The 19,769-nt window shown below is 38.4% G+C and overlaps 1 protein-coding gene across 1 annotated transcript in view; it reads right to left on the minus strand.

Annotated features, from left to right (window-relative positions):
• The window catches only part of LOC105622569, a 122,745-nt gene that overhangs the window by 47,131 nt on the left and 55,845 nt on the right, over positions 1 to 19,769 (minus strand). The window contains exon 3 of the mRNA XM_012203986.1: positions 14,072 to 14,109. Within this exon, the coding sequence (XP_012059376.1) occupies positions 14,072 to 14,109 (38 nt within the window). The remainder of the gene's footprint in view (positions 1 to 14,071; positions 14,110 to 19,769) is intronic.

Genomic DNA, 19,769 nt, shown 5'->3' on the forward strand with positions numbered 1-19,769 from the left:
TATATATATATATATATATATATACACACACACACACTATTTTATTACTTAATATGTATCGTACATTTTTATTTTTAATTTGTATCGATATATATCGATATAGTCTTTCTGTCGATTATAAAATACTATATTTCAATATTCAATGCTACATACATTTCCATCTTCAATTAAATATATTTAGTTTTTAACTAATTTATACAGACTTCTAATTTATCTGAAATTTAATTTTAAACTGAACGTTGCAAATATTCTTTAAATTCGTCTCTAGAAGATTAAAAAAAATATAATGACAAAATTATAACTTCACATAGATAAGTCGCAGCTGTGTGGATAATCTCGTAAAGATGATACTTAAACAAAAACTATAATTATTTAACACACTACCTGTCATTATGAAAAGCGTTCCAAGAGGAAAGCATGATTAGACCCTAACGGTACTTCGCTGTAGGGCGTTTCAGAGTGTTCAACGGGAGCCTCGCGTGGCAGTCACGTGTCAAACGGTCCAATTTACCAAGCGGCAGTTATGTTCTCCAATTAAAAAGGTAACTGTTTTCATTTCTTCTTCTCCTCGCTACAATTAGGACTGCAGTTTTCGGATCTAGAAAGGCGGACCAGTTTCGTTTGCGCATTTAATTTTGACAGTCGAGAAATCGAGGTTTTCATCCTCGAGAAATTGGTTCTTTTTTCAGGCGTCCGTTCTTTTTTGTACACAACAGATGGTGGACGCCTTAGTGGGAGCTGTCAGCTGAGAGTACACTAATTATTCTGAGTTTCACATTAACAATGATCGAACGTTAATTGGTAACGGTCTGCCTGAGCGTATAATAAGCATAATCGATATTACAAACTGTTTCTTATACGTTTTGCTTTTACGAAGTAATTCTGCAAATTGAATTTGTTAATTGAAATTACGTATTCTTCTTTTCGTAATTGTATTACATTACTGCGCGCATTACTGAAGATTTCTTTTCTCATGGACCCACGTATTCCGAACACTCTTAAGGATCATTTTGTGAGAGAACAATTTAATAGGATTTCGCGTTAGTATTTCCCGTTCGCTCTTCCGTTCGGTTGTTGCTTTCTACCGCCGCTGCAATTACTGAAAATTGCATTCGCGTTGAATTATATCGAAAAAGAGAGAGAATTCAGGGCTAATCGAGTTATATGATGAAAACCACTGGCGGTCAGCTAGCTTATCGTCGGGGTTTGCATTCTGCATCCGCGAAGCCAGGGTAGCCCGCGGAAGGGCTGAAATAAATCGCGATGGTACATTCGCACTAACTTCGCGACTGTTCCGTATTTTATATCCTCGTGTTGCGTCGCGGCGTTCGAAAATTCGACTAAATAAAAATACAGCCGTACTCAACCAATATATTTCGCTCTTCGATCCGTGGTTGCAACGTGTTGCGCATTAATTGAATTACCGTAAGTATTTTTTGACATCAATGGAATATATATAAAACGATACTTTATCGTCGCAGTAAATACGTTATGTAATATAGTCTCACGATGTGAACCGTAATAAATTAGAAAACTTTACTCTTTCATTATTTACAATTTAACTTCTTCAAAGTATATCATACATACATCTCTTTGTAGGATTCATTTTAATTCTATGACTATATCTATATCTCTCACCGTAGCTGTACTCAATTTTTTCGTCGAACAAACTTCCGTTCCAAACGATTATGATAGGAGGACACTTTTTCACTGACATGGTGAGTGATTATTAGAGAGACGGATTTACGATAACGATACATAGTTAACGTTGCCTTCTCGTTCGATGAATTCACGCCGACTACTCGATCGATATCGATTGTACTCAGTACGAAAACAAACGCGTGTCGTACGGCCGGAAGTTAGCTTGCAGCTACTAAAGCTTCGTACAAAAGTTTATGAGTTGTATACAGGATGGGGTTGAGTGGGTGGTGGTTGGAAGGGCGGTAAAAGGGGGTAGTTGGGCAATGTGGTGGTTCACGGTGAGCAGTGGGGGGATTGAAATGGTGGACTCAGGAGAGTGAGACAGGAGGAGTGAGGAGGGCAGGGCAGCAGCAGCAGCATTCGAAGAGGAAGATAGGCGCGGGCGAGCTTTGATGTACGAGCTTATACGCCGCGGAAAGAGAAAAAGAGGGCGAGAAAAAGAGGGCGAGTGCGAGAGAGGACAAAATTTTCGCCGGCAAAAGGATGAAATACGATTTTATTTGCTGCTGGGGCGAACAGCCAACCTCGATGGGGTTGGCAGTCCAACTGTCCGATCCGGTACCGTCCAGCATCGCTGGTCCGGTATAATGAATAAACTTGCGACTTGCCATCGAGAGAAAGATCGACCGTACACCTTTTAAAAGAAATCTGTAATTATTTCTGTATGCACGTCTGTTCCGGTCAGTCACCGACGATTCCACGATACATAGTCGAGGACACAAATAGAACAATTTTTTTTACATAATTCATAACAAAATATTTCTCTCTTGATATAGTAACATGTAGATATATAACATCGTCCTCCATCGCGTCGTTAATCTTTAAATAAAATATATATTTTCTTTGTCTTATGTTTTTAAAAGCATCTATATTTTAATATTGTAAAATCTATACAATACTGTATATACTGTCATTAAGTCGTTTTATATATATAGATAATTTTAGACAGTCATTGCAATATATTTAGTTTTGTATGACTCGTCTAAATTTATAATATCTAAAAACTTTCACAACTAACGTTACATAAAAGGATAATAAAAATATTGAAATTGGTTTGTGCGCTACTGTATCTCTGATGTACTTTTCGATGAAACAACGACATTAAAAATGCAACCGGCAGCCGAGCCGTGTTCATTTCCGGGCGATACATCCCCGGTGATCACGCGTCTTCCGCCGTTGCGAGCTGGCGACGCCGCTGCACCGACTCGCGACGTAATTCGGCGGCTCGGTCGTCACTTTACGAGGAAATTTGCATTAGCCCAGGACCCTTTTGAAATAAAAGGCCAACGAAAAAGGTGGAAAGGGTGAAATAGAGTGGTAGGGATATAGCAGCGAGGGAAGAGGAAGACAGAAAAATGAAACGAGAGTGCCGGATGCGAGCGGAAAGAAGATAGAAACGCGCGTATGTGCAACGAAAGGTGCTCGTCTAACTCGAGCGCATGCGCCTCCACTATGCACCCAACTCCCTCGCTTCAACACCCCCTCTCGCATCCTCTCTCTTTCTCTCTCTCTTCTCTCTCTCTCTCTCTCTCTCTCTCTCTCTCTCTCTCTCTCACTCTCTCTCCCTTTTTCCCTCTTTCGCCATCCCTCTGTATCTCCCACATGTAAGCGCCGGCGAGATTTATCTGGCGATGCGAGAACGCGAAACGCGGGATCTGCATGCGTGCAGGTGCATGTGAGATGCACGTACGCGGCCGCGTGTGCGTTGCGTGTATGAGAACCCCACGGGAAACCGGAGAGGCTCGAATGTCCAGTCTGTATTGGAGAGAAAGAGAGAGAGAAAGGGAGGAAGAGAAGGAGAAGGGAAACGGCAGGGTCAGATAGGCCGAAGGAAGGAGACGGAGGAACGCAGGATGGAAAAGCGTGCGAGAAAGACAGCTTCCCAGTCTGTTTCTCTCGACCATGGAATGGCGAGTTAGACGAGGAACGAAAAGGACGAGAGAGTCGCAAGAGGTGGAGGAGGTAGGTGGAGGAGGACGATAACGGAGAGGAGAAGGCAGAGAGGGAAAGGGGAGAGAATGAGATATGCTGATAGAGAGGCACAGTGGAGAACGGCGGAAAGAGTGGAACGGACGCGAAAAATGGGAGAGACGGGGAGAAGGGAGAAAAAGTGCACGTGTGTGGAAGAGAAAAAGAGCGAGGAAAAATTAGAGGGAGAGGAAAAGAGAACGGGAGAGAGAATACTCTCGTCCCTGGAGTGGGGGATTGTGCGAGGAGTGCGAGGGGTGCGAGGGATGGTGCAAAGGTGACGGCGAAGCAGGCGGCAGTGAGTCGGACGAAGAGAGCCAGAGGCTGACCAAAAAAAAGGACGGCCGCTTCAATTCATTGATCGCCCAGCGGTCCGAGCGGCGACGCGCGGGGTAAAATAAAAAAAAAGCGCCGGGTACGACGGGGAAGGAGGGTCGGCCATCGGGTCGTCGGAGGTGGTGAACGGGGGCAGGGGGCGTTGCGAAAAATCTCCGCGCAAAAAGTGCGCACGAGATGAAGCGAAACAGCGAGGAGAGGGCCGGCCGGGTTCGGGGGTGGCGAGGAATTTACGAACGGAGACGACCCAACCGGCTCTCCTTTTTTCTTTTTTCTTTTTTTTTTAAGACCGTCGGGCTATAGGTGTCTATCACTTTTTTTTTCTCTCATCAGCGACGTAGCACGCGAGCGTGCGACGCAAGAATTTTATGCGACGTCGGGAGTGCAGCAACGAGTTCGGGAGCCAAGCGAGTTCGCGCCTCCGAGCGTATCTCCTCGGGGTTGAAGAGACGACGTGTACATTTTTCAGGATATTGGCAATATTTTACGCCACGTCGCACGCCCTCGTACGAACTGTGCAAATAGACATAAATATGGCTTACGCGTGATTGAGAGAGAACCCGGGATACGCGCGTTGAAGTAACTGACGGTTAAAAATTACGTTTTTATCGTGCTTAAATTTTCGCATGACAATTCTTCATGCTATACCGAATTAATGTATATACGCGCTTCCTATTCGCTCGCGTCAATATTCGCTTTTGATGCTACGTGTACAGCAAATTTGAGCAACCGTGCAACTCTTCGGACGGATATTGGATAATTTCTCAAGAGCTCTGATATAGGTACATAATCCTGTTTCCATCGAAGAATCTTGATCGAGAGGAAAGCAGATGATTTCGAGATGCACCTGGCAAGACATCGAATTGAAGGAACCCTCTCTACAATCGAAAATAATGTCTTGGAATAGCTCGAAAACTCGCGATATTCTATTTTTCTTCCACTCGAGCAGCCGTTCCTTGCGCTTTCTAGAAACATCTGTATTCCGGGAAACCCCTTTTGCATTTCGGAGACAGATGCAAATCGGAAGGGTTTTCTCCTGGATGCATTAATGCGAGAGAGCGGAAAGAGTCGCGTCTCTTTGCGTGACCGCACCCTTTCCCGAATTCTTTTCATTCTATGGTTCTCCTATGTACGATGCATCTGTCTCACCCACAATATCTCGACGATTTTGCTTCCCAATTTAGCCCGTGATTCGATACGATCATTGTGCTTTTGCATTTGTCAAAAATGCATTTTGTGGGATCAAATGTAAAAAGAACATTTGCGAGGACTTAAAAAGAACGTTGGATGTTGTAAGATGAAAATACATGCACGAAACTCGCAATATACGTATATTATTTGCGCGGCGAATATTTTTTCCTTCTCTTTATTTTTCCGCCTATTTCTTACTATCACTGAGATAAAGGATTTTGTTAATTTAGCAAGCCATCAATACCTTTAACCGGTAAATATGTGACAACAAATTTTGTTGTTATGTTTGCTGCTAATCTGCTATACCAATTATTAGTAATAGAAACTATAGAATCTAATCTATCTTTTGGATAGATTTTAGGCTCGTTTACATAGAATTCGTAAATGATCGTGGAGTCTTAAGTCATAGGAAAAACCGACCAACTCAAATGTAGGGAGAATATTTGATTAGAATTGATCAATTTCTTACGATTTGAATCCTGCAATCTACGTTTATGTCTACGTTTATATATATATATATGAGTTTCTTATTTGCTAGCGATACTATTGATTATTTGTTATATTGACGAATTAATTTGCAATCGATAACTAATTGATCGGTTTTTTAACAAATATCACATTTGCTTTCCCTTGACTTGTTTCTATAACAAAATCATTTTTCTCAATGATGATATAATACTTAGTTTGAGATGTACTAGAAATTAATATGAGATAAGTGATGGAAAGTCCGACAGGCCGTTAAGTGGTTTTTAAACAAGCTTCTGTTTCTTTTTATTACAATTAATTGTTTCCTTTCTCTATTCTTAGCTTGCAAAGCCGAGTAGACTGCTAAAGTACATTTTTTTTTCTTAACATACTTTCACAATGGTTTCTAAACCGTATTTACATAATTATGCATTTTTATTTCACTATTTCGGTATGAATAAAACAAAGAAGTAATCTTATTAGCAAAATTATTTCTCTTTATAATAATTATATTCTTAATTTTATGCTAGATTCTTTATTATCTCATATTAGTTTCTAGAAATCTGATCTATTGCAGAAATTTACTTGAGAGAATATAATTAACATTGAAATTGTCATTTAAAAAACAACTGTAGAATGTCTCAGGCTTCACGTGGCCCATTAAGCAGATTCCTGATTCATTTCAAGATGGAAATCCTATATCATAATGTCGAGATTGCAATAGTTTTTAAACAACGAGAACTTAAAATTAGCCAATTGAACTATTCGAAATTTGCACATTTAGATATTGCAGAATAGTGAAAATGTTTTCAAACATCAATTCTATTCTCTTCTATTCTTCTAAATAATTTTCTAAATATCCTTTGCATTTAAAAACTATTGTAACTTCTACATTTTAATATTAGAATTTTTATTTTGAAATAATCTCTGGAATTTGCTCAGATGTCACGCGAAGGTCATCCTATATATCAAGAATATTGACAAGTAAAATTTAGCTGATATCAAACCATAAGAACTAATCGTTCGGAGAGAGAAATTGCAAGAAAAAATTACGAATCGAGACAAATGAGAGAAAATTAGTAGCAATGTGACTAAAATGTTTACTTATCTGGCTAAGGATTCGCAAAGAATCATCAAAATAATAATTAATGTCTTAATATCTTTTAATACGCACATTTTAGTTCTAGTTTTTGTTCTCAAAATTATTTAAAAATTGCTTAACATAAATTAAACATTACATTAACATGTTGAGTGCCAACGACACACACCGTGTGACATTAGTTACTCTCATCGACGATACATACTGTGTACCACATGTTTACATGATTTCTGACATTGTTCTCTCAGCCGTCTGGACAGAGTTTTGTGTTCTCGCCAACCGCTCAGATACGTCTTACAATATACAATGTGCAATATACAATGTACTCTATACAATGTACAGCGTGCAATGGCTGTTTTTTTGTGACAATTTTTTTTACATGATTTCAAGCTTCGATTCTTGCCGTACATCTAAAAAAATTGGTTGGCACTCAATGTGTTAAAAAAAATCATTATTTTTAACAACACATTTGACATCTCCATTAATTACCTTTTACGATCCCGGAGAGAGTTTGCAATCTCGTCTAGCAAGTTCGTTGACGCATAAGAAACAAAGAAGTCCGTGCTTAAAGAGTAAATAAAACGTTCGCTATTGGGCATGTAAAATATAAAAAAAAAACAAAAAAGAAAAAGTCCGGGAAAAGACAGTGGCGGCCAGGCTTTCAACGGAGCGTGTACTTGGGAGATTAGTGCGCTTTACTGCGCGGTACTTTTTTTCTCTTTTTTTCTTTTCTACTTTTCTCTTCAGAAGAGAAACGTATGGTGGCCGATGAGTTGCTTTGAGGATGGACATCCGCACATTTTACATCTCCTCTTGAACGAAAGAGCAAGGGCAGAAGAAATATATCGGAAGTAAAGAACTTTCTCGAAAAGAAGAACCGGAAAACCTTCAATAAAATTGTAAGACATTTTTGTGCAAGTTAGGTTGCAAGATTTTACGTTGCTGTTATTGTCACATTCATTTTTTATGTACCCTTTATATTTAATTTCCATCCAATTATTTTCAAATAATTATATCAAAATAAATAATACTTTCCCGTTGCTCATGCGAATCATCCAACTAAATCAGTGATAAAATATGTAACATTCTTTAAATTTGGAAGAAAATTCTGCTATTTGTACGGAAGGAAAATTCGTTGAATACGGCCCCTGTAATTTGCACCGCAGTTGCGGCCACATAGACGGACGCGCACGCGATCACGAGCGATAAATCTTCGATGTTCGACGCGGGGTCTCTCACCTTGGGTGATCGTAAGTCCCGCGAAACACAAGAGGGACGAGGAAGACCCTACGTCACCACACACGGCAGCTGCCGGTACGTCATACTTTTTCTTTGTCTCAAAGAACCCTCCTCTTCAGTCGGTGCTCTTTGGGGTACAAACGGGGGCCACGCGCCCATGGCAGATGTTCCGTGACGCATGCCCCTTTGCTTCTGCATATTACGTACTTATACTTGGAATTCGCACGTACAAGGCGCATAACACGCGACCGAATCCTAATGTGCACGCGCGTAATCCTCAACGACGAATCGAAAACGTGGGGCGACAAATGTTCTATGGAATGACCGACGGACAATACGACGCGGCGGAGGGGTTGCATCTAAATTTCATAATAACACCCTCTATAATTTTTCAAGTTCTTGAATCAAAGTATGTAATTTTAGGCGAGGTAAAATAAAATCTTTAAATGATGTGAGAGCTATGTTTTAAGAGAATATTTATATAATAATATAAAGAAGAAACTAGAATTTATCAAAAATTAATTCTGAAAAGTAATGAAGTAATGTGATTATTGATTTTCATGTTTTTCTGTAATTTAAATAATTTACATTTAATAAAATATAATTTAGTTACTGAAGTTATCAATACGAGATAAATATAAAAAAAGACATCTAAATTTTCGGTATGTGATCAATTTCAAGATGAGCTAATTTGAATTCCACTTCTTCAAATTAAATATTCTTGATAGTGATAAAAGAGACATCCGTATATCTACATATATACAACGCCATACGTACATATGTTTAGAAGCCGCCCCGCGCGATAAGAGCCTCGTCTGATAAAGAACAATATAACGGTCTTGTTAAAGATACGCCTACTATGATAAAAGTGAGTCGCAGCGCAATGATCGAGCGAAGCAGTGCTGAAAGAATTGTACGTTTCAATCAAATATCCAATTATTTTAGCGAACATGAATAATTTTAACACTTTAATTTTACGTATTCTGAAAAATTGTATGTGTCTAACTCCCATTAATGCATCATTAAAAGTTAAGATGTAATTAAAAGACAAATTAAATTATATTCTCTCGTGTTTATAACAGCTGAATTTTTTTCTAAATATTCCTGATAGATAACTCCGTAGTTCTTATAAGTATTTTATATTCATCCCAATTTCTAAATACACAGTTGGAAAATTTGTATTAAATTTAATATATTTCATATGTTTAATTTAATAAAAATTTTCATAAATAATCTACTCAAATTTTTATATTAATTTAACACAAAATGAATATATTAGAAAATAACACAAATATTATGTAAAAAAGTTACACAAAGTATAATACTGAAATAATTTATAAGCAAACTGTGGAATATTTTTTCAGTAAAAATTAATATTTATGATATGTTTTTCAAGAGTCTTATTCATTTATCTTAGAATTTACGTTTTAAAGCATTATTATTTTTATGTTATTTATTCACTTATTCATAAATTGTGTTACTTTGACTAAGAAATATATTGAATATCAATTTAACACAAAATATTTAAACTTTATGTTATTTAAATATTAACATAATTTTAATTAACATAAACATTATGTTAAATCAAGATTCAAACGTGTTAAAAATTTAACACAAAATTTTAACAAGGATTTTAGTGGACCATTTTTCAACACAGATACAAAATGGTTTTTCGTATAATAAGTTAACGTCATTTGTCCTCATTGTGTCATTTTTCGTCAAAATCAGTTTAGTTTATTATCTGGGGGATATTACAGATGTAGAATCGTACGTTGTAAAGAAATTATTTTCGTTTACAATTAGGACATTTTGCGTAAAGAGAAAAGGAGGTATGATGCATAAGAGACTCCTTGGCTCAACATACGTCGTCACACCTGACGTCACATACTCGTTAGGGGGCAGATGGCCCCCCTCTCAAGCGTGACGTTGGTTCACGGGGTACCTGGCGGCGTTTATCTATAGGGCCTTCCCCTTACTCTTGCTTCTTTCTTTCTCTCTCGCTCTTTTCGACATCCCATAAGGTGAGGCAAAATAAAATAAAACTCCCGAAGGGAGTTCCCTTCGCGCACACACGCGCAGCTGCTCAGGTAGCATGAGCTACTTCCACATTAGAGGACGGAACTGCTATGGGGTGTCCCATTGGTACCCCATAGAAATTCCGTCTGGCCAGACGCTCCCTCGGCGCATATACGCTCGAGGGGGAGCGAGCAAGAAAAAGAAAGAGGTTATCAAGGTGACGGAGCTACGATCGATTTGTAGAGGTATTAGTATACGGAAATGATTCGCGCGTGTATATACAGGCAACGCGATCCCCGCACAGAGGGGAATGTACTTCCGAATGCCACTATGTATCCACATTTGTCACGCATCGGAAGGCATACACGCGCGCAATTATTTCCGAAGTGAAAAGAGAGTACGTGTTTCCATTATATTTAGAAAATATTTATAAATATACATGAAATGTCAATGTAAATATATTTTGTATTCTCTAAATTATTTTATTTCTTAACATAATTTTGGATAAACTCTGTCACTACTAAAACAAGTTTACCGTTGCTTCTTAATTACAAGATCATTTTTCCAATGATTAAATGAAAAATAAAATCCTTTTTTTTATATTATTTAATTGTCAAATTTTTCTCAAATATGCTTCTAAAAAATGCTTCTAAATTTTTTCCTATCACTCAAGTTCGTCAAAAATCTTTTCACAGAAAATAATGATTTTAGACACTTTACATATAAAATATATTAAGCTATTGACATACATATAATTTAATCTTTATAGATTTTTGTATGAACTCTGATTTCCTGCACAATATATCCATAGACGAGTAATTGGCGCAAGCGGAATGATCAATGGGATCGTCGACAAAGATTTCTTTCATACAGGACAATCATAGGTGGACATCATTGTGTACTTTTTATTTGACCTAAAGCTACCGAGCTGTTAGCGTAACAAAAAGAAATAGCTAAAGAAATTTTCCTTTCCCGATGCCCCCCAACCGATCATCTTTACGAACTATGAAGAGCCAACAGCCTAATTATCAGGAGCACGCAATAGAAAAGATTTACAAGGTAGCAAACGAGCGTGGTCATTATGCTTTGTATGCATGTATTTCTGCGCGAGAAGTGATCTCTCAAACGATCTCTAAACATTCAATAACGAGGTCTCAATCGGGCGAGCCTTTTCATGCTTCGGTAAAAGAGAAGGCAAGGTCGGGTAGGCGATTTTTGTCGCCGCTCGTAAATCCGACTAATTCTCAGCACGAGATATCCGGTCCGGCCTGCCGAGAAGGCGTTGCGGGGGCGTTTCGTGTAGTAAACATAATGTCGAGCCTGCAAAACCTGTCCCTGTCCCCTTTACACATTAGCATCCCTTCTTTTCGTTTCTTCGCAGCGCGTGCCAGACTGTGGTTCGGCGAATCGCAGCTTTTCCACCGAGAACACCTGGGAATATCTTTCCCTTTTCGCAGTCTCTTCCTCTTCTAAAGTTACACGTTCTACTTTCATTATGTCTTTCGTGACGTTTATTGTCACCGTTACATCAGTCATCAAAATAAATTCTTACGCACATAAGAATCTTTACGATTATTTAACATTTAAATTGATTAATATTAATTTTAAAAAATAATTCCTCACCATTGTGTGCATTTGTAGGTAAAGTAAATTAATTAACAATTTATAAAAAACATATTTTCTTTTTTTGTCACGATTCATGTTATTAAATTATCAATTAAAGTGCACTTACGATAAAAATAATTTTGATCAAAAGAAAATACTAAATAAATAAGAATAAAAATGATCAAAGTAGTTTCCTCGTTTATGTGTTAAAAATTTCAGCTTCCGTGGCAACATAAAAATACTTTATGGCAAACGTATCGGTAAAAGTAGAATTTATGCGTTTTCTCAGAGCACACCAATGCACAGCATTATCCCTTGGCGTATCGCTATCCACCCACTCGAGTCGCCGCTCGTGCGCGCTTAAATCGTACGATCTCTCGGCACGAGGCACAATGAAAGAGTAAAAAAAACTAGACGAACGAATAAAGTATTAGGGAGCGAGGGAAAAAAAACGTAACTGTTGTCGATACCTGCGCTTCCCCTGGTCGTCGTTAAGTGTGGAATTCTGTTCGCGGCAGATTGGTCGATCCTCTCAACGGTATCCGGCACCAATTTCGAGGCTCTCATCTATAACGGAAGATTAAAAGTACTAATAACGTACGCGAGCAGGAGAACCGTTCATGGGCTGCGATCTACCGCTACACATCGTCTTTTGCCGCATGACGCACAATGACTTCCGAAACATATGTCGAACGACGTTCTTCCTTCATTCTCTCGACGCCGACCCGCATCGAGATGCGTTATTAACGTGCGTGAGGGGGTGGCGAGAACGTAGGAGCGAGAGAGTTTTGTCGGTCGAACGACCGCTTCTAAAGAAAGAGGAAAAAACGTCGGAGGGGTGAGAAAATCCATTTTCACGTTTTAGACCGCCATCGGTTTATAAGACACGTGGGTGGAAGAAGGCGGGTAAAGCACATAAGTGGAGAATCAAGCCATCTGGTTTCAGGCTGCAGCCTATACTACTGTTTGAAAGGTATGCTCCGCCGTGAGGGTTCTTTAAATCCACCAGAGATACACACCTTGAGACCTGTCCCGGCCAAGGACCCTCGACCGCTTGGCCCTTTAAATCGACACCGAAGCAAAGACATCGAGGCGCCCTTGCGTCCCTTCCGTCGCGAACCAAGGGTAACTGCCGGATGAATAGTATAGCTTTTTTTCATTTCCGACTACACTCACGCGTATTCTTTCATTCAGCCTTAATTAAGCTCAAACTGGACGATCACATCTCAATTTGTATTATGCTCAATAGTCTTAATACTATTTGAGATGGCTCGCTTATCTGCAAAAGTATGCCATTGTATCTCATAGATGGAGCAATATAATAAATTATATCCACCTAATTAATTTTTTATAATATCGTAAAATAAATGTTTAATGTGATAACCCAATGCGGCTCAATACAGTCACAGAAACAATTCATACTATTCGTAAGCCAGACAATCCTTCCAGTACCTATCGATCATACGTGAACTGCAGAGTATTCGTGTTGTTTGCGTGGAAGATCAGAATAGTGTTGACAGTCGACCGACAAAGCCAAATTAATTTGCAAATCGCTGTTCAAGCGGATCAGAGAACATTTCGTCTATTACGAGACATCATGAGGAGACGGTCATACATCGAATGAAGAAGATGGTAGATGACAAGAATAAGAAAAGATACATCGTCTTCGAGTGTATGTCAGAAGATTGGAAAAAACTACAGTTTTAGATACCAACATCTCTAATTCGATCTCATAATTCTCATTGTATCTTATCTACGACTCCCTCCTTTTTTGTTATCTTATAAACTTTCTAATAAGCCATTACCTAAGCTTTAAGTCTTAAAATTATTCTTCTCATATTTGACTGGTCGATGATCGGTCGATTTCTTATGTTTATGACTTAAAGCTTAATGGCTTATTGTAGAATGCCTCTAACAGATAACGATTCTTCAACAACCCACTATGGATCACTATTGCGTATCCACGGATGAACGAAGAGTGCATCGTAAAGCTTTCATTATCAGTCGTTTATAGTATACCGTCATGTGAGCGCAATGACGCACGTGGAGCACGCGTAGGGGTCGATTCGTAGGGACGAGCTGACAGTGAGTCTCTTATTAGGGAAGGAGTCAGCAAGCATGATTATGTACCTTAGAGCGTCTCCGTCTCCCCCTTTAACCCCATCTCCTTTCCATATTTAACATCCTTCTTTTTTTCTCCAATGACTCGACGCCCGGCGTCATCCTTGACATCGCACGACGACGAAGCAGTCACTATGACGCGAAGCTGCATTGTCAACCCCCGACTATGTTCATGTATGCATGCATTGGCGTAGAGCGACGAGAAATTGTCGACGATACAATTACAATAGGCGATTGGTGATCCCGCTTTGTTTTTTGTGCGAATGGGAAATAAGTTTTCCGAGTCGCGAGGTTCTCATGAGTTGAGTTAATATTCAATGGTATACTTACGTTGTACGTTGCCGTGGCGGTGCGAAAGGTGCCGTCCCCTAAAACAAAAAGAATAATTATATTAATTACATCTCCAAATATCTCAAAATATTTTTACATGTATTTTATTATTATAGTTATAATTTGTTATCACTTGTACCGTTAAACCGCATATCGTTTTATCAGAATCTTTAATGACTAATTTACTCTTCAAATTTTAATTTTTAATAATTTAAAAAATTAAAATATTTAGTGTTTTTGTTTTTATCTATTTTAATGTTCTATAGTGGTTTTGTTATTATTCATACGATTCTCGTGGCTAAAGTAATTTTATGGAAGAAGCTGTTATATGCTAAAAACTTTTAGAGACCCCACACACAGATACACACACACACACAGACACACACATAACAAAACATTAACAAATTTGTAAAAGTGAAATTGCAGAGAACTAAGCCGTACTTCTCGAAATTTGCATATCTACCTCGCCAATGCCGCCCAAGGCGATATTGTCGTCACAATGAAACCCTCTCCAAAGCTCGCCACCATCCCCAACACAGTCGCACGGACTGTGCAACGCGCGCGTGTCGGCGACGAGCTTTTGCCTCGCGTCACACGTGCCAAAGTTCACGAATTTCGATCGCGCATAAATATCGAGGCGATATAAATATAGCCCTGCGTTCTCTACCGAGATTCCTCGCAATATACTCCACAACCAAAAATAAAGGCATTCCCTTGGCAATGGGTTATTTAATCGGAAACACATAAAATTGAAAATGGAAAAGTATCCTTTGTATATTTACATTAATAAATTGCAATTTGAAGCGTCTCTTTACAACTTTCATTTCTATTGATTTATTTTTAAAATGATATATGATAGCTCGTATAATAAAATACTTGTATGAAGAAATTAATTTGTGACATGCTTCAAATATCGATAACTTGACTTTATTATCCGAAATTCTAAGTATGACCACCTATACTTCCATTCACTGCATTGTTCCGACTGGAATGCACGGGGAAGGATCGAGGAAGTAGAAGTCAGGAGGACGAGAGCCAAGGAGATCGTAGGTGTGAGGTACTGTTCGAAGCTAGTATCTGAGACAGTTTCGGTCGGCAAGATTTAACAAATAGGTAAAGTTTCGTTGCGAGGATGTCGGAGTTTGCGGATTCTCCGGCGTAGCCTCGACATCCTCTCTCCTCTTTGTTCTCAAGTTTATGATGTATTAGCTGTTCCCTGTTGTGCTTGTACCTCGCTCTTTCTCATTCTTTCCCTATCCATCTTCTAGCGTTCCTTTCCTCCACCATCAACTACGTCTACTCTCTAGAGTTAGCCAATTTATGCAGCTCCGGGATTTAAGTTACAGAGTGAATTTAACTTGCAATATTAGAAATAATAGAAGAACTTCATTACAAAATCTTTTCTCAAGATGACAGAAACCGTATGATTAAAAGAAGATGAAAAAATTTTATTACTTTAATTTTAGAGAATTTAGAATCTTTTTGACATATACATAACAATTTTTAATATTTTACCTGGGGCAGTAAAGAATAATATTTTCACCTCCACGAATCGTCACCAAGTAGTTCATATTTTGAAAAATTTTGGCCTGTCTTGCCATGGCACGCAGACTCCACCGGGATTGCTGTCCCGGGATTAATAAACTTCGTCGCGTTTCGGCTTAGCCCGTGGCGTAACTCCGTGCGGAGAAAATCAATACCCGATACACATCCCAAAGGTCCGCTTATACTTGTCGCGCTATCTCGCTTTTATCTCGATCGTATCTCGCATATTGGCGTACGCCTAGCATCTACACGTACATTACGCCACGTTCACACGGATACGCGAACACGGAGAGGACACGCGTAACGCGCCCTGGCGAACATACGTATCGGCGCCGCCGCCCACACATCGTTTCCCACACCCTCTCACGGGCTCTTCGGGGTGACAGATGGCTTTGTAGACAAAGAACTTAGTCGACTGGTTTTCGTGAACGTTGCGTAACCCGATAAAAGCAAACCCAAGTCGATCGTTTCGACATGGCGAAGTCGCCGCACTCTACGAAGAGAGTGCGCTTCCCCGACTCTTCTCTAAAACGCGTAGTGTGGGGCAGTACGATGGGGGTTGAAAATCAAATCTGAGTGTCTCGATGGAAATCTTTGTCCAGTCAAGATTACTCTTAGCCTCCCGCTTTGCGACTCCATCGCTCTCCTCGTTCCGTCCATCACCCCTTTAATCATCAATCAGATATTCCCCTTGCGATGGGTTGGCGAACCGTGTTGATCACGACTGAAGCGCACTTTGGTGCCGTTCTACGGTGATTAGACGATTAGGAGCGTCCTTTGCTGGAAGGCATATTACGATCGTCGAGTATAGAATTACCCGCGGCCATTGTGCGCGAAATGTTATTGACGCTCTTGCGTGCCCGCGTTAAACTCTTTCTATCGTCATGGCATGGCGCAACGATGCTACGCGTAATAGACTTAAAAATAGTTTCTAACGTAGCCGCCGAGGGAAGTACACACGCCGATATATCAACGAGCCTCACAGTTATGACGTACGACGCGCGTTGTTAGAAACAGATTTATAATTAGTTTCCTGTTGTTGCGACACCGCGTAAAGTGTACGTACGCGCTCGTTAGATTGTAGAGCCAGCTTTGACGATTTAGTTTTTGATATGCTTGTTTGAGCATTGACACGATATTTCTGGATATAGATTATATATTATATGTGTTGTTCATTGTACATGTTGCATTATTTGTGTTCCGCATGTTGTACGAATTAGTATACGAAACATTCATTCGTAAAATTCGTAGAATAATACAGTCGTTGGCTATCACATAGTCATTTGCCATTCTGAGCTTGTAAATATTTCATTGCATTAATTCCTATTAATATGTTCTGCATATGCTAATTTTTGTTTCATCAAACTCGCTACATTTCTTTAAACAAATATAATACATTTATCAGCATTAAAAATAATTTAAATGCATTTATCAGTATTAAAAATAATTGAAATTGTAATCAATATTTGTATATTTAGCTTATATTGAACGTAAAAATGTTTTGATAATCTTCAAGTAATGCTTAGAGAAATATAAATGATTATATATCTTAATTTAAATAAATCAGTTCTATTCGAAAAATGTTAGCTTAATCATAACACGATTAATGCATACTGTGTATAATATTATATTAATTGATCTTTTGTAACAAATATTCTTTTTTTTCCTAAAAATAATGATAATAAAGTTGTTGAACTTTCATCGATTTTATATCATAATAAGAATCCACAAAGACTCGCTTCAATCAAACGATGTCTCATCTCACATGAGAAGATTAGTTTTTGGGTTCTCGTCTTACATTCTATACATGATTAAGATGCGAACATGCGTGCATGGTACGCACACGCATGCATTCGAAAAAGGGGCGTCGAATCGATGGGTGGCACAATAGGCACGTGGCAGAATCTAATCATCACAGAAGCCTCAGGGTGAGTTTCTATGTTTTTTTTTAAGTTTCCTATTCAGCGTGTTAACTCTCTGGAAATTTATTAATTCGAATCAGCGTCAGATCAATACATTGTGTGGCAATTGTTTTTCTTTCATATGCACGAAGCATCTAATAAAAAGCAAATAAGTAGTAATAACGATTCAAGTAAACACATTTCGCTCCAGAGAACAGAAGATATGGAATTATAGATTTTAACTGGCAGTCTCTCTTCTTTCTTAAATTAACCTGGTTTCAATAAACCACGATACGGCATGCTAATTAGTAAAATAAAAACAATGTCCTCATTGGAATGAAAATTCTATCCTGAGTTAGAGACGACTCGATAGAAATAAATCTGTCAATACGCCTGTAAAGTTAAGAACGAATATAACTCTCTTACAATTAAATATGTATTATCCGGATGCCGCATGCCAAATGTATCTTTGTTGCACATTGTCGCCTATCGAGAAAGTCATACATCTAAAGTTAGTATTTGATAATTAACTTCACATTCGATTAAGCGTCTATCGTACACGAGAGACTCGGTTATATCTGAAAGCGAGCTACGAACATGTGGCCTCCGCCTCAGGAGACGCCCCTTTCCTATAATCATCAAATCGGCAATGGAATATTTCGATCGTGACAGAAATGGGATAGATAAATAATGAACAAAGTCTTCAAAAGAATCATACACAAGAATTTACATTTCAATATATTAAATTTATATGTTAAATTTTGCCATAGTAATTTGTGATACATTTTTAATACAGTCGCTAAATTTCAAAGCAGCAACATGCAAAGAGTATATCACAATAACAACTGATCCTCTTTGCAGAAGCAATTCACAGCAAAGTTATACAGGATTTCTGCAGTTATCAGTATTAAGTATCCTGGTGTGGGACCTGGATTTCCTTGTAGGAAGGACGAAGCAACAAGTGGCTTCTTAGCTCGGACAATCTTAGTTCGATGCTCAACAAGTGTTTCCAAGTAAGCACACATCTTGAGTGTGTCCCTTGAGTACAAATCTGCATCGCGAAACAATTTTTCTCTTAATCACCACTATTTTATACAATAACAGTACTATAAATTCCGCAAACATATTTTATAAATTTAAAACTTTAATTCGATTTATAAAAACGACGTTAAAATATAAGACGTATTAAATAAACAAATGATGTTTTAGAATGAAAAATTTTGTTAAAGTATTACCTGTCTTTCAATGGCAGATTTCTAATTATATATAGCCAATTTGAATATAAATTTAAACGGATGTTTAATAATAAATTACATAGAATATTTACAAGATCAAATATTACTGTATTTTCGATATATAGTTTGAATATTTGATCAATTTTAATTTTATCGAATTATATAAAGAGGACAACTTTTTCAAACACGCGAAATACGCGCGATCTCATAAATTAACTTATAAGGATAGAATCCAAATGACAGAAAAAGCATATTCGTATTTCTTTATGGAGTAGTACGATTTATTGTTTTCCAAGTTGTTGAGATATAACGAAACAATACACGATATGAAGAAAAAAATATGATTATTAATCCCGAGAAGGAGAACATGGAGAAGAAAGAGAATAGCCGGTCTCGCGTGCAGTGTCTAAATAATAAAATAAAACCAACCCTCTAGCTCCTTGGCCCGCGCTCAATATCCCGACAGCAACAAGTTGATATCTTGTTCCCTCGACGTTTACGGAAGGGGGGGAGGGGGCTTGACCTAGGGTATAGAACATAGTCGTAAGAAAACGCTTGTCCTTTCTTCCAAGATTCACCAATGGGACGATTCTTTACATCAACAGGTTCCTGCGTAGCCTGCGGCCCGGAAAATCTTCGAGGGACGGATCTCTTTGGCCGCAAGTAGAAACCGAGAAAACTTGAGACTCAAGAATGGTGTGGGGTAAGCCGACTTCCTTAGGGTCTGGGTTAGAAAGGGATGGGCATTCCTTGAGGGCAAACGGAGCGAAGACGTTCGAATCGCAGCGTCTTGTAACCTGTTGAAGCGACATCTCTCGAAAGATAAATCTTTCTTTTTAAGAAAAGAAAAAAAGAGTGCCGAACAAAGGAATGCCGAAATAATAGAAAAAAAGAATGCTGTAAAACTTATAAACTAATACCGCTAAAAAAGGACCAAAATAAAAGGACCGCTCGCTGAATAATTATTTAATTAAATTTATTAACTACAAATATATATATATATATATATATATATAT

This window comes from Atta cephalotes (assembly GCF_000143395.1).
Source record: "Atta cephalotes unplaced genomic scaffold scaffold00046, whole genome shotgun sequence".
NCBI classification, from domain to species: Eukaryota; Metazoa; Arthropoda; class Insecta; order Hymenoptera; family Formicidae; genus Atta; species Atta cephalotes.